The sequence below is a fragment of the Talpa europaea genome (genome assembly GCF_964194135.1).
Source record: "Talpa europaea genome assembly, chromosome: 11".
In the NCBI taxonomy this organism is placed as follows: Eukaryota; Metazoa; Chordata; class Mammalia; order Eulipotyphla; family Talpidae; genus Talpa; species Talpa europaea.
In genome coordinates, this window is record NC_140078.1 from 70,201,280 (window position 1) to 70,217,178 (window position 15,899).

General features: G+C 59.9%; 1 protein-coding gene across 1 annotated transcript; it reads right to left on the reverse strand.

Moving 5' to 3' along the window:
- Positions 1-947: 947 nt before the first annotated feature.
- Positions 948-7,779, reverse strand: SEMA3B (semaphorin 3B). Its single transcript, XM_084247686.1, has 17 exons — positions 7,656-7,779; positions 6,751-6,908; positions 6,529-6,591; positions 6,010-6,129; positions 5,829-5,922; positions 5,532-5,651; positions 4,278-4,423; positions 4,071-4,182; positions 3,923-3,992; positions 3,700-3,844; positions 3,175-3,394; positions 2,834-2,925; positions 2,710-2,751; positions 2,315-2,472; positions 2,154-2,209; positions 1,923-2,062; positions 948-1,468 (listed from the first exon to the last, which is right to left on the reverse strand). The coding sequence occupies exons 1-17, from the start codon at positions 7,762-7,764 to the stop codon at positions 1,064-1,066; spliced, it is 2,250 nt and encodes a 749-aa protein (XP_084103812.1). The 5' UTR covers positions 7,765-7,779; the 3' UTR covers positions 948-1,063.
- Positions 7,780-15,899: the final 8,120 nt, after the last annotated feature.

The following is a 15,899-nucleotide window of genomic DNA, read 5'->3' on the forward strand; positions in this document are numbered from 1 at the left end:
GACTGGAAATACGAGTCTGAAGCCCTTAGCCCAGTGCAGGATTTGATCCTCCCTCCTCTCTCCACAAGGACATACGGGTCACAAGAGGCCAGTGAGGATGCACGACACCACTTAGCCTTGAGGGGAGGAAGTGGGCTCACACTACTTTTGGACTCCGGTGTCCCTCTAGCCTAAGTTGGACAAAACAAGATGGGGGAGAGGGGACTGGAGCTCCTAAAACATCCCAAACCCATCACTCCACTGGCCTCCTTGAATTTCCTCAAACATACAGGTTTGTTTCTGCCTCAGAAACTTTGCTCCAGCTTTTCCCTCCTGGAATGCTCTGCCCACAGCTATTCCCAAAGTTCACTCCTTGTTGTTTAGCTCAAATGTCACCCCCTTGGCGAGGCCTTTTGCTCACATTCTTTCCCACATCACCCAGTTTTACATTCTTCACAGCACTAGCCCAGAAATTGTATTATTCAGAATATACTGTGCATATCAGTATCCCCAAAGGCCCTGCACGATTCACTGTCACCAGGAGACTACATTTATCCCTGACCACAGCATCCACAGCAGAAGAAACTGAGGTCCTAAGACCGCCGGAAGGTGTCCAAGGCCACACAGCAAGACCTCAGACCAACGGTTATCTGCTGGGGCCATTCCAGCTGGCTGATAAAGTGTTTATTGCATTAGTACAGTCGGCCTACCCCACCCTGCCCCCAACGGCCCAGCCTGTTCACAGCTTTCTGCTCTTTGCCCAAGGAGGAAGTCTTTCCCCAGGGTGGGCACTTCCCAGCACCTCCCTCCCCCAGGTCGTTGCTCTGGAGCCCTGCTTCTCTGCCCTGACCAACCTGACCCTGTGCCCGGCCTGGGTCGCCCCTCTGGGGGCTACATTCAAGGGTTATCCTCTGTTAATAAATAAGCTGGCGCAGCTGCCCCTCTGCCAGGGCCTGTCGGTCGGTGTCTCCGTCAGTTGGGGACCACAGTGCCCCTGGCGCAAAGCTCTCCACGGTCTCCCAGGGTCTGTCTGTCCCCTTGTCCCCGGTCATCTCCTGCCCAGTCCCTGGCCTGGGACGGCGAATCACCAGTGCCCTGCGCTGCGTGGCCCCCGCTCAGCACGCAGCTCTGGGGCGTGCGTCCGCCGGTTGCGGCCCTTCCTCCGCGCCTCGAGGGACGGTGGTCCCGGAGCCAGCTGCGGGCGACACATTCGCAGGGCGCTGGCGCCTCCGCCGCCGCCCGGCTCCACCAGCTGCAGGAAGTCCCGGTACCAGAGCTTGGGCCCCGGCGGCACAGCAGGCGCAGCCTCCTCGGTCCGTGCCAGCCTCTCAGCATGCGCAGCGCTCAGCACGTGCAGTGCCAGGCGCCGCAGCGGCTGCGAGTAGCCCTGCTCCACCGCCGCGCACAGGTACACGCCCGCGTCCGCGCGCCGCAGCCGGCGCAGCAGCAGCCCCCCCGTGGTGCGCTCCGCCCGCTCCTCCGCCGGCACCTGCGGGCCGGGCCACAGGGCAGGGGCGTCATGGTCAGAAACTGGGCTCCTTGGCCCTAGGAGAGGTAAAGGGCCAACGTGGGCCAAGCGGGCGCGGGTGCTGTGCATGAGGGCCGCGGATTTTCAAGTGGGAACCCAAACGGGGCAGGGTTCAGCCAAATGTGGGGAAGCCTCAATAAAAGGGGGCAGGGGGCGCTGCTCTCCGATGTGTGTGTGTGGGGAGGGGCTTAAAGGGGGCGCAGTGCAGCACCTAGTGGGTCCTCAGTGGGATGTGGAGTGCAGGTAAGGGTCCAAACTAGACTTAAGGGGTGGTCTAATAGGGCAGAGCCTCCCTGGGCATGGTTTGAATGTGGGTGGTAGGCCAAGGTTCCTTAATAGTCTGGGCTGGGCTTCTTTTGAAAGCAAGGGAAGGGACAAGGGCCTGGTTGGGAGGCAGGAGAGTGGGGAGGCCCACCTGGGTACTGGCCGCCTCCCCTGCACGCTGGAAGGTCCACTCCACGCGGGCCTGCAGAGAGCGGGGCTCACATTCCAGGAAGGTGCTACCACCCTCCACGCCAAACACCTTCCGTTCTAGCAGCACAGGATGAGACGAGTCTGGTGGGAAGGGGGATGTCAGATGCAGGCAAAGCAGGGGCAGAGTGGGAAGTCTTCAAGGGTTGAGGGGGAGGTCAATTAGGGCACTCACCCCCAGAGCACAGAGTGCTGGGGTCTCCATTCCTTACATCTTGTCGCCGGAACCGCCTGGGGGTAACATTGGAGCCTCGTGAAAAGGAACCCTACTTCTAGCCCAGGACAGGCCAAAGACCCTTCGACTCCCACCCGCTTGTTCTCCAGGCCCCTGCCCACCTCTTGGCGCTGGGCTGGAAGCGCGTGCATGTGGCCCCGTCCCAGGCGCAGTAAGGGTCACGTGCCAGGCAGCATTCGGCACAGGCGCGGCCATGGGCAGCACAGCGGTGCAACGGGATCTGGGCCACCCCGCTCCTCGAGGCTATGTACAGCTGGTGCTAGGGGGCACGAGGGGCTCGGGGCTGAGCAAGGGCAGCCTGTGTCCCATTCCCATCGGTCAGGGATTCCCTCCCCACACTTGACAGATGGGGACACTGAGGTCTCAGGTCCCAGAATCTAGTGAAGGCAGAGCCTGTACCCAAACCCAGGCCTTCAACTACCAAGGGAGGGCTTGAGGTGGGGGCACCTGGGAATGTGCTGGGTTCATTCTGCCCCAAAGCCTTCCAGTCACTTACCCTTTTGGAGGAGATCTGCATGCTGGTGACAGCGGATGAGTCCTGAATGGGAAGAAAGGTGCTGGAATCAGGGCTCAGTGTGTGGGAGTACCTCGGGGGACAGGGGAGAGGTGGGAAAACTCACCTCAAAAACATGCAGCTCCTCCAGGAGCAGCCCCTCAGCATTAGGCCGGCCGCCCTTGGGTACCGAGATTATCTTCAGCACTGTGCCAGCGTCTGCGGGGATGAGAAGGGGTGAGTGAGTACCTTACACGTAGGGCCAGGGTCTCCTCACCGCTGAAGCCCCCACCCTCAGCCATGGTTATGTCCCTGAAGAATGCGAATTGGAACAATCAGCAGCATCCGGAAGGAGAGGGGGCACAGCCAAGGCAACGATGTGGAGACAGGACTGAAAAGGGGGAGCTTCCTACTAACAGGCCAAAGAGCCTGGACTGGTCTTGTGGGTGTTCACAACAGGACCCTGACCTGTGCCAATGAAGAGGACGTCGTAATGTCCATCAGCAGCTGCTACACGGTCTGCAGTGATCTGGGTGAAGGTGTAGCCAGCACCCACTTGTAGGAAGAGAGGACGGCCCCCCACGGGCAGGATGGAATTGTACATGAGGGGGTGGTTCCGGGCAAACTGGATGACGTCATCAGGAAAGTCCTTGGTGGAGCTGAAGGTTCCAAAGGTCTTGCTGGGGCACTGGGGGGTGGGAAAGAGGCATGGCAGGGATGTGGGTATAAGGGCCTGATGGGCATTCCACAAGAGACGCCTGGGAACCTGCAGAGTATGCTTGTGTGGGGCCAGTATTGGACAGAACCCTGCTGAGAGAGGAGACCCAGCCTCTGAGGAAGAAAACATGACCTTCCCCTGAGGAGCCCTGTCTGATGAGAATGATGTTTCCCCCCATAACAGAAGGAAGAAACCACATCCACTGAGACCCCAGGCCAAGTTCCCCCTGCTGAGGCCTTGAAGTGGGTCATGGAGGGATGCCCTGAGATACGCACCATACCGGGCCGGGGGTAAGGAACTCGGCCCTGGTAGGACACCCACTGGTGCGTGGGCCCCTCCTTGTGTGCAAAGGGTCCCAGGAAGGCCCGCCGCACGTCGTTCATGCTGTACACGCACACTGCAGAGCCCTGGAAGATGCCACTGCAGGCGAAGACATGAGCGGAGTGAGGGTCTCAGGGAAGCCTAGCTGGCTTTGCCCTGCTACCTTGCACCCCTCACCTGGATGTAGAGAAGACAGCATAGAGCAGGGGGTTCCAGCGGTCCCGCGAGGACAGCAGGAACACGTCCTCTGTGGGAAAGAGGTCAGGTTGGGAGAGGGCACAAAACCTCCCTCCCCGCTACGCCATCCTCCATGTCGGGCACTCACGGAGCTGATCGAAGTGCGTGTCACCCTCTGTGCCGGGCACTGAGCACACCAGCCGAGCCTTCAGGAACGTGGTCCATTTGTTGACCAGGCTGCGCTGACCACCCACATCATTCTGCAGGAGTCAATAAGAGGGAATGAGAGAGGGACCTCAGGGTTGCGCAAAGGGTGAAGGACCTGATCAATGGATGTGGCTCGGCATCTCCTCACCCGGCAGATCTGGCCAACACGGGACACGGTCTGGCGGCCCAGAGCAGGGGAGGCTTCCACTGCCAACTCGCGGAAGAAGAAATAGATCTTGTCATCATCTGGATTCTCATTCTCTGGGATCCAAAAAACCTTGACGAACTTGGGCTCTGACCACAGCAAGAGGTGTGGGGTCAGCAGAGGTCTGACCCCATTCCCTGCCTCAAGATGCATCCGCTGCCTCCCCTTCTCTTTGTACCTGCCCTGGGACCCCTGGCGGCATCTGACCACCCACCCTTCAGGAGTTCAAATGGCCCTCGCAGAAAGAATCCAAGGACTGCAATCCCAGAGGCAGCCACAAGAGGGCAACAAAGACTGTGGCTATCTGGGCATGCACGCCGTGAGGAGGTCTCTGGTTAGCCGCAGGCTTCTGACCTCATCCTGACATTGGGGGTATTGGGTTTAACTTTTACTCAAGAATCTTCCTCTCTAGCAGGAAGCAGATACCCCAGTACACCAACACCCTCCCCCACGCTTCAAACACTCTCCTGGGTCCCATCACTACCCTGGCCCCTGCCAGTCTAGGCCCCTAGATTATTGCTACCTTTTTTTAAAAAAGAAGATTTATTTATTTATGCATATAAGAGCTGGGGTGTAAGCCAAAGGTGTAGGGGGTGAGAGGATACACCAGAGAGAGTGGGGAGCAGAACAGGTGGATCTACTGAAATACACTGCTGAGGGGAGCAGCAGGCGAGTCTGGGGAGGTCTGTAGTGCCATGTGGGTAGCTCCCTGGCCAGCCGGGGATTGAACTCATGCTGCAGTGGCTGGGATAGCCTAACAGTGCTGTCTTTAAAACCCCTGTGCCACCAGTGACGCCCATTATTGCTACCTTAACACTAGTTGTTCCCTCTGCCTGGACTCTTCTCTGAATCCTGCAGTGCTGTGGGAATTAGCTCACACCTCTCCTCAGCAGAGTGGTTTTCTTTCCTCAACCCTCCCACCATCACCTAGTTTCTTTTCCCTTCATCTCTATTCTCTTATTGGCCTCATGGCCACTGGAATTGATCTTACTGTGTATTTGTTATGGTCTGTGAATTCAAAGAGTGTGGGTGACAGCTGCCTTGTCTTCCCTGCCACCCCAGTGTCCAGCCAGGGCCTGATGGCTGGAAAGCATTTGCTGCAACCTGGCTGCCCACTGCTCTCTTTTTATATGGGCTCCCCTCAGCATGCGCCCTGAGGGACGGAGGCCCCTCCTCACAGTCCCACCAGCCTTTCACCATTCAGCCAGCGGGAGTCGTGTGGCTCTGTTCGGAGACTTGGACGGCGGCCCAGGCTTCGGAAGATGGTAAAGTCCCGGCCCATGAGGTCTGCGGCCACCCCTGAGTACAGCTCTTCCCCTGCAGACAGAGCAAGGGCTGCTCAGCCGAGCTGGAGGCTCCCAGGGTGGAAAAGCCCGTGGAGCTTCGGGGGGTCTTGGGTAGTTGGTGAGGCTGTGGGTATCCCTGGGGCTCTGAGGTGGGTCTTGGGACTTTGTGAGGTTCCTGTCTCTGCTGGATGCCAGCCTTTGAACTCACCCACCAGTACCGATGCGGCCCGATGCCTGGGGTCGTAAGGACTCTTCCCTTTGCCATCCTCTAGCCTTCGCAGGTCCAGCTGGAGCACCGGCTCCTGGGAAGCAGGGGGTGTTGGTACTGCCAGGTCTTCCTTACTCTTCCAGCCTCCCTCCCTTACCTCCGGCTGGTGATTTGGCCTTACCTCCGGCTGGTGGCCCACCTCCACAAATGCACAGGTTGGATGGAAGGCCCCTGTGCCACAAGCCAGCAGGTGGGTGCGGTTGTAGGCATGCAGCAGCTTCACAAAGTTCATGCACTCGGTCTGGTGGGCAGGCAGGGGCAGGGAGATGAGGGCTCCCCAGGGAGGTGATCTTAAGGGCACTTAGCTCACTGGGGGCACCCCTCCCCCTTCTTTCATGCATCACGGGCTTGTAGAAACATGGGCTACGGAGACCTGGGTGCCTTTGGTGACCAGCCCGGCCCAGCTCTCACCAGAAAGGATCCATGGGAAAACAGAGGCCTGCCTAGCCCCTCTGTGACTAAGAAAGAGGCCCCGAATCCCATGAACCCCCACCCTGACTCACTACCTCCAGACTCCAGCCACCTCCACCCCCCTGCCCTCATCCCAGCCAGAACAGGCAGGCCTCTGTCTTCGTACCGCACCCTCCATAGCATGAGGGGCTGAGCCTCCCCGCTCCCATCCCGGGCAGCCAGCACTCACACCAATGTCCTTCCCTGCCCAGTTGCACTCCTCTCGCCATTCCACAGGGGCCGGCCAGGCCAGCTATGGGGGGGCAGGGGAACACAGGTCAGGGACTCGGGCTGTTCTCTGAGACAGAAGGTCTTCATTGGGGGGGAGCATCCCCCTGGGTCTCTCCAGGCAGTCTGGGGCAAGGTCCTAGGGCATTCCCTGGGCGGCGCTGAGGCTGGGGGTCCCTGGCACCTTCTTTGCCCTCTTGCTGATGTTGTCCAGGCTGAGGGAGGCCACATGATTTTCTGCCCCCACAAACAGGCGTCCCCGCTCCTCATCCACCAGCAAAGCTTCGTAACAGCAGGTCCGTTCGAGCCTGAACGTCCGGAGACCATGCCGGGCCTGGAGCTCTGTGGGGAGGGGGCAGTGCTGGGGACTCAGTCATGCTAGAGCTTGCCCCAGCCCTATCTACTGTCTCCCTCTCACAGCTGGACTGTGAGCGGGTCCCCACACAGGCGAATTTACACATGTGTGAGTTCACACTCAGGAAGACAGACCCACCCAGGTGTGAAGCTTCCCATGTGAGCAGTGCAGCACCCCTTGTTCCCCCACTCAGGGAAAGCAGGTTTAGCTTGGCGTGCTCGGACAAGTATCTCTAGGCGGACACATTGAGAGGCCAGGCTTGTGGAAGGCAGGGTTCTGGGGGAGGCTAGGCGCATAGGAACAGCTGGAACCGCAGCACCCAAATCAGGCTAAGGATTCTCTGCCACCAGCCTGCGCTTAGTGACACAGTGGCCAGTACCGCCAGCAGCCATTCTCCTGTGTAGGAGGTGTGGAAGGGGGTTCTGATGGTCCCCACACTTTGCAGTTGTTCTGACTGCCGCAGGGGCGTGGCAGAGGGGGTAAGGAATGGGACAGCAGCACAGTCTGTTGCCATGGGAACAAAAGGGTCTTCGACCCACTGGAGAATGTGGGTAGAGTAGTTGGGGGCTGAAGCCAGGACAGGGTTAGCTGGAGCTGGCTCTAGAATGCCCCCATCCAAAGCAGGCTCATTGGTACACACCTAGGGCAACAGCAAACACAATGGCCCCTACCCACACTGGGCTCCCTTCCTGCCCACCCTGAGCTGGGTCCTCTCACCTGCAAGGTGCACCTACCTTGGAAAGAGAGCCGAAGGCGTGGGGGGTTGGGGGTGGTACCCTCCAGCACTGCTGCCCAGAGCAGGGCCAGGCCCAGGATCATGGCGGCTGCCTCAGCCCGCCCCATCCCAGCGTTTCAGGGCGCTCAGGGTTCAGCGGGCATGTGTGGAGGAGCTTTGAGCCGCCCTGGACTCTGCCCCGGGATCTGGAGAAGGAGTTGCAGGGAGGGTGAGGGAGGAAGGCTAAGGGGGAGTCCCTAGGGATCGGATTACAACCCCTAGGGGAAAGAGGCTGGGGGGTCGCATTCCGCTTGGGAGCCCTCCCCTGGCTCAGAGGGTGCCCTGCCTGGCCACAATCACAGACACACCCACGCTGGGCACACCCACGGGGTCAACCCCGCACTGGCAGACACCCGCCCCACCACCACGTCACCCTCCCCAGTAAGCAGCCCTCCCTTATACACACTCACAGACACTAATTCACAAACTCTGTGCACCTACTTCATGCCAGCCTGGGATGGGGTGCGGAACAGAGACAAGGTCCCCATGCAGGAGGGGGCAGCATGCCAATAAGAACGAGATCGGTGCAGTCATCTCAGAGAGTGCCAAGTGCAATGAGCAGAACAAGCCAGTCACCGGAGAGGCTAACAGAGGGGGTCATGCCTCTGGACCTGGCTGTGAACCCACGGGCCACAGAGAAGCAGAGGCACCTTTGGGGTTGGAGCTGACGATGTGGGTGCCTACGCATGTGAATGTTTTTGAGTATCCCTTCGTGTGTCCAGTCACACACGTGTGCATACACACATTTAGTCTATGTGAGACTGCGCGGCAGGCGTGTTGTACCACACATACAGATATGTGGCTTTCAGGGCTACGTGGTATTGCATGCACGTCTGTTCAGCGTGTGCGTGTCTATGTGGTATATACGCTTTGTATACATTTGGATATCGGTGTGCACACACCAGTGGATGAGCATCTCTCTGGACTTGCAGGTGAGCAAATACAACTGCAGCATCAACCCTAGCCCTCCACCCAACGGCCAGCTGGAAACCCATTTCTCAGAGGGAAAAGTGCTGTCCAGGAGACTGGCCCCTGGGGCTGGGCCTAAGACTCGGTTTCCTGGGGGAATGTGGCCACGGGCTGATCCAGCAGCTCCAGCTTTGAGCTTGACCTCTCTCCCCACCACAGAGGAGTAGAACTGAGGTCACATGCAGAAAAGCAGGCTTCAGACACAAAAGGAATTAAATGTGGAGAACCAAGAGCCTGAAGCAGCCTCCCTCCAGAACTGGGGGCTGGTGTGGAAGGATGATCTCTCCTAACTCAGCCTCCAGTCTCCCTCAGCCTCTCCCTCCGCTGCCCTCGCCCTCAAGGTTTCCCCTTCTTTGCTCCTCCACCTCTCAAAGTCACAGCCCTTTCCTGGACCCCTCAGATGGGGCCAGGATCTGGCTGCAACACTCCCTGTCCTTTTCAGAAACTGCCTGGGCAAGTGCCAGGCACAGGGGCCCTGGCATGGGGCAAGGTCCTGGGTGGGTTCAAGCAAGGGGAACAGCTGCTGTGGCGTGTTCCAGATCGCCCCTCCTCATACTCTACCCAGCTCCAGCCCCAGCGCCCTCCACACCAGGACTGCCACCTCCCTCCTTCCCTCTGGTGACACTTGCCTCTTCTGGATGGCTCCCTTCCCACACTCCACTGAGGACTCCTGCTGCAGTGCCTCCCCACCCTAGCCCCTGCCTGTCCAGGAGAAGGGCAGAAGCGTAAGGGGCCCTCAGGGCACCCTCTGACGGCTCCTTTAAGGAGCAGCCCCCGCCCCGCCCCCACCAAGCCTGCCACCGCCCCACACGCGAACCAGTTTATGGGGCGGATCGGGTGACCGGGCAGGCCGCCGGGACCGGCTGGAGATGGTGACTGGGCCGGAATGGAGCAGGCACAAAGGAGGGGGTAGGGATGACCCCTCCCCTATTGGGACTCATGCCCCAATCGGTGGTCTTGGAAGTGGGGCGGCCAGTCAAGGCAAAGGAGGAAGAGCAATCGAGATCCCCCCCGCAGCCTCAGGGGGCTCTTACAAAGGGACAGCCCAGCTGGTCACAGGCACACCCAGGGGTAGGGGCTCCTCACCTGTCCCTCCACAGCTGGGGAGCTGGAGGGGGATAACAGGGGGCTCAGCTGCCACCTCAGTTCCCAGGAGCTGGCTGGGATGGGAGGATCAGGATCGAAGTCAGGGGAATCTGATGAACCCTCAAGACCCAGCCCCAGCCTTCACCACTTCACCACTTGGCCACTTAGTGCTTCTGCCACCTGGCTGGCAGTGGCTGAGATGACAGCCAGTCAGGGGAGAGGAGGGCCAGAGGGGGGCAGGCGGCGCAGGCAGGAGGCTCGGCAAGTCTCACTTCAGCGCGGCTGGGTGAGGGCCACAGAGACCTGGTCCCATCGCTGGCCCCACTTCTCTGACCTCCCTACCTCCAGACATTCCTCCCTGGTTGAAATAGGGAGAACAGCCCCACCAAACACAAAGCAAGTTGCTCGGGGGCTCTACAGAGAATGAGGTTCCTACACCTCAGCCTCAAGCCTATACCTTGGCCTGAAACTGGGTCTGGCGGATAGGCCCTCTCTATATTGCAAGGGCTACTCCTTTGGAGAGGCTGAGTGTTGACAAGGACCTAGTGGCGCCCACTCCAGGGCTTGAGGATGGGCTTCCGCCCTCATCTCCCAGAAGGCATCTTTCTCCAACCTCCCCAAGGCTCAGCGGCAGCACCTCGGGGGTCAGGGAGGCTGTGTGGACACTTCAAGTACTCACAGTTCTGCTGCCCATCTCCTGCCAAGTGCCCTGGACTAGAAGTGTCTGTGCCCAGCCAGGGTGGGGCCATGCCCCTCTTTCCTGAGCCTCGGGACCTGGTGTTCCTGGCCTGGCTGGCTGGCGGGAGGAGGGGTGGGGGGTCAGTGGGAGGACCAGGGGCCTTCAGGAGGGGGAATGGAGGGGCACACCCTGCCTGAGCTCCCAGGCTTCCGGGATGCAGCTTTCCCCCCTTCCAGGCTCTTTCGCCTTAGACCTGGGCAGCCTCCTCTGGCTACATGCAAGCAAACAAAATTCTTTGGCTGTTTACAATTTTCCACCCAAGCTGCCAAGATCAGCAAGTGCCTTTGAGGCCCCCACCCATTCCTGCTGTGCCCCCTATCTGCCCCCACTGCCTTTAGTTCTTCAGACCCAGGATCTAGCCTGCTTCAGCCTCCCTCAGTCCTGTGCCCTTACTGGGAAATAGACCAGGACCCCCTACTATCTGTCTAGGACCCTGAGGTTCAACCCTAGTCTTAAGGAACTAGGTTGTCCCTGTGCATCTGAGCCCTTTGCAAGGCCTTCCCTCCCCACAGGTGCCCCCCCCCCACACACACACACCTGCCCTGAGCAGGAAGGAGAGTCCCAGGGATGGAACTCAAGTTGTCCCTGTCCCCACAAGGTCTCCTTTAGACCTTTAGACCCTTAGCCCCAGGCCCAAGTGTATAGGCCAGGTCTGGGTGGGGGCCTTGTGTAACCAGCTTGCTGGGAACAGCATCATTGGCTGTGGGGCCCACTGGGGCACTGATTGTCCCTCAGGGACTCTGGACAGAAAATGAGCGAAGGCCAAATGGGGTCCCTACTCCTGTCTGCATCCCTGCCCTAAGGGCCACCCCAGGTCCCTAGGCCTTTATCCTGACTGTCAGTGGCACAGCCTGCCAAGGCCGTGGTTTTTCCTTCTGGAAATGATGGGTTTGTTGTGCCAAGTCCCAGCACCTGCCTCCCAGCTCCTCATCACCAGCTGGGTAAGCCCTGGCCCCCTGCCTGGCCACTGGTGGTGTGGCTGGGTAGGCCATCCCTCTGAGGAAGGTTGTAGCCAACCCTCACAGTGCCCAGCCTGGGCTGGGTCAGCCTTTGGCTTCCTACTCACACCTGCTTTAGCCATTAAGGCTGGTGGCACCAACGCCACCACCTTCCCCTGTTCTGGCCCAGTGAGTGCAAGGATGGGCTATCCTGAGGAGGTAGGCATGCGTGCTGGGGGGGCGGGGGGTGGGAGTGGGCCTTGGAGAACTGAAGCCCAACTGCCCTGACCATCTACTTCCACCCCAGAGGGATTGCCTGTTGGGGCACTTCCCCCACCCATCCCTTCTGGTCTCCAGGCTCCCAGGGAACCCCTGGCCCACCTTTTTGGAAAGATCAGCTCCTCCCCTCCTTGCTCGTTCCCCTTCCCTTCTGAGGGCCATGTCAGAGAAGAGGTGGAGGGGCTGAGGGAGGGGCCACCAGGAATCCTGGGCCTCTAGCTGTGGCCCTACCCCCACCCGCTCCGCCCCTGCCCTCCGCCTCCTGCACATTCCTCCCCGGCTGAGGTCAGCCCCTCTGGGCTGGAGGAGCCCCCCCCTCAACCAGCCACATCACAGCTCTTCACTCCTGTTTTCTTCATTGCCCAGCAGGGGGGGTGGGGGAGGGGGGAGTAGGGGGGTGGGGCCTCCCTCTCACCTCCTTCTCCTAGCGGGGTTGTGGGGAGGGGGGCAGGGGTGCCAGGAATGCTGCAAAAGTTGACTCCCAGGCACTCTATGCTTATTAACATACATTAGCATAGTGCTGTACTCCCTTCTTGGTTTGGGGCAAGGCTCTCAGGAGTGCAGATTAGGGGGTTCTAGAGGTTCTGGCAGGGGTGTGCTGGAGCCTAGCCCAGGGATCAACCCCCTTGGTAGCTCCGGAGGGGTGGGGTGGGGTTGAATCCCGACTCTGCCCCTCACTGTTCACCAGCTGTGTGTCCTCGGGGGAGAGTAAGCCTCTCGGATCACTCTCCTTCCATGCCCTGGGTTGGAAATGGTGCCCCAGGCATCTGGCACACTGTGAGGGTACACGGGGGTGCACTCTTGTTGCCACCTTAACACTGGGCATCCCACAGCATACACACCTGAGGGCCTCAAGGCCTATCCATCAAGGCTGTCTCTCTCAGTGCAGCTTCCTGGGGCCCTTTGTCAGGTGCCATTCCTTTCCTGTCCCCATCCCCGTCCCCCACACTCCCCCATGACCCCCCATCCCTGGTTCCCAGAACCAGGACTTCCTGGACCTTCCACTTGAACCTTCTCCCCCCCCCCCACCCAGCAGTTGGGGACACCTCAGTCTCATCGCACAAGTCTCCAGCCGCACGCACCCCCCCCCCCCAAGCAGTGTCCAAGCCCACATCCCTCCTCCCAGAGCGCATCCCAAAGAGAGGGTAGCCTTTCCATCACTCTCAGCCTTAAGATGGGCCAAGGCCCCACCTCCTCCCTCTGCTGCTGGAAGCCAGACCCCTTCACCTACTATAGACACACACACACACACACACACACACACAGAGCTATCCCACTTCTGGGAGTTATTAGTTCAGTTCTTCCTTGATCAGGACTTTGCTCAGGCTGTGCACTTCACCCACTAGGCCCTCCCTTTGCCAGCTGCTGGACTGGTCTTTATCTGCTACATACACTTCCTCTGTGAAGCCCAGATTCAGCTCTCTGCTGGGCTCCGGGTCCACACAACCCTCTCTCCCCCTCCCCAGTGGCTTTCATCCCTGGGCCCCCTGGGCACCAGCAGAAGACAGGTACAAGGAGGCAGGAGAGGGCGTGGCTGCCAGAACCCTTCCACCTGCCCGGCCCTGCTCACCTAGGTGGAGCTGAGGTGCTGATGGAGAACAGAGAATGGACTCCGGCTATCTTGGGCATCTCCATGACCCTATGCCTGTCCCTCAGACTTGACTCCCTCCACCCACCCCACAGTGAGGTCAGAAGGCAGTCAATGGGAAGAATTATCCACTTAAATTTTCTCCTAACCAATATCACCTATGGGGTGGCATCCCTCACAAGGGGAGAAGCTGAGGAGGGGAGGTTAAAGGGGAGACCCCTGCCCCTTAGACACTGGTTCCCTCCCCTGTGGGATTGCCTGAGGAGCAGAGCAGCTGGCAGGCAGGGACACACCCTTGCTGTCACATGGCTACATGGCTGCGCACAGACCAACTGGCTTGAGGCCCTCCTTGGGTGTGTGATGGGGGCTGGATTCCCCTCTGGGTGTTCAAGGGGTCTTGGGGGAGATGCGTAGCTCCATGGCAGGGATGAGGGCCCCTAGGCTCTCTTTTAGAGCAATAGACACAGAATTGGGGTCAGTTGTTTGGGCCTGGGCCTGGACCCAGAACTCAGCCAGGAGAAGCTGCAGGCCTGACCCTGCTTCTTCCCTGACTCCCAGTGCAACTGGTTGGATATGGCACGGCCAGATGACTGGGGTCAGGACTTGGATCCTCCATCCTTGGGGGCTGGCTTGGAACTGACTCTTGGGATGATTCTCAGGGACTCTGAGGGGAACGGAGGTCTTCCTGACATGAGGAGGCACCGTGGGGATGCCCTGGAACACGGGGGAGGGTTCTTCCAGGACTTGCTGCCCCTGTAGCCTCAGAGGCCCCATTTAATGGGGCCCCCTCCTCACTCTGCACCTGGCACTTAGACTTCTACTCCCGAGCTGAGGGGTGTATGGGCAAAGCTGCCTGCTGGCTCCTCCCCTATACCTTCCCTCTTCAGGCCTCTGATTCTTAGAGGGAACGTTTCTCTTTTTCTCTTCCCAGCTGTTTCTCTAGCCCCCAGACGGGTTAAAAATACCAAGGCTGCCACCACATCAGTAGCCTGAGCAACCATTTGCAGTGGGGTGGGCCTGCTAGGAGGTGGCTCAGTCTCACGGCAGTCTTTTTTTTTTTTTTTTTTAATAGAGGCATGTTTTATTTATTTATTTGTTTGTTCGTTCGTTTGTTTTGTTTATACATGCACTGGGTACAGTCAGAAGCGCGGGAGGGTGAGAGAATTCACCAGAGCCAGAGCGGGGAGCAGAGCAGGCAGAAGGACCGAAGTACACTGCTGAGGGGAGCAGCGGGCGGCAGGAGAGGTCTGCGCGCCATGTGGGACCCTCCTTCCGTGGCCGGGGAGCAGCCGGGAATCGAACCGGCGCTGCAGAGGCTGCGGGCAGCTTCGCAACCCAGCGCTCAACCGCTGCGCCACTGGGGAGGCCCCTCACGGCAGTCTTAACTGGATAGAGACAGCCTGCTGAATCCTGGGGCCACAGGCTTGGTCTGGGAGCAGGAGCCCAGGCTTTCTGCCTGGCTCTGCCTGTCTGGCTAAGGGTCCTGGGCCTCACAGCTGCAGCTGTCCATGTGGGGCCAGAAGATGGAGGGACCTTCTTAAGTTGGGAGAGCTCTGGGGGATACAGAGCCCGGGAGCACTGAATCTTTGGTTTCCCTCACTCAGCTGCTCCCAGGGATGAAAGCAAGCTGAGGTCTAGCCCTGGACAGCTCCAGGCAGTGGGGGATCTCCAATTCATGTTCATGGAGTCCCTCCAGTTGGGGTACAAGACACCTGGGGATCCGCCATCCTGCCTGCCACCCCCAATGGCTGGGAATTTCCCAACTGACAAACAAGGAGGAATTGAGAGGCCACCCCCGCAAGTGCTGGGACAATGGAGCCTTATGCCTTGGAAGCCAGAACAAGGGTAGGAGGGTCAAGGGCAGGTGGGGGCCTAGCTGTCTGCACCCAGCGAAGCCCTGCTTTCCAGCAGCACCCCACCCAGACCCACTGCCAAGCCGGGTACAAGGGGATCCTGGCCAGGATCCTTAGCATGGTCCACCCAGGGAGGGAGGCTCTGGGTGCGGCAGGCAGACCAAGTCAGCCCCTCAATGGCCCCTCTGTGCAAGGTTCCTCCTCAGGATGGAAGGAAGGAAGGAACCATCTCCGGTGCCTGCTTCCTGCTGGGCAGGCATCAAGGCCCTGGAGCTCCTGCCCCGCCTGCAAATCTGGGGCTCAGCGGGGTCCGGGTCAGACCCGATCACTGAAGCAAGTCAGAGATCTTGGGTTGGGGGCAGGATCCTAGTCAGTCGGTTGGAGGCCCGGGTAGGGGGGGAGCGGGGAGGGGGCGCCCTCAGGGCCCTCGGAGGCAGGGATAGCAGGAAGGGCCCGAGGAACTTGGGCGGAGACCGGGGCTGGGGGCGTTGATCTCCTTCCGACGGGGCGGCTGCAGCCTCTCATCTCCTGCCAGCCCTGGGGCCCCAGGCCGCGGATGGGGGTGGGGGGACCGGCAGGTGTGCGGAGGCTGGATCCCGGGCCCCCGGCCCCATCTTCCTTCCCTCTCCCCTCACCCTCCCCGGCCTCCGCCTCCGACCCCGACCCCAGCCGCTTTGTCTGGCCGCAGGAGCAGAGTTACCGTCGCCATACAAAGCTGCCTTTGTGCCCCGCGGCCTCCGCAGGACCCGAT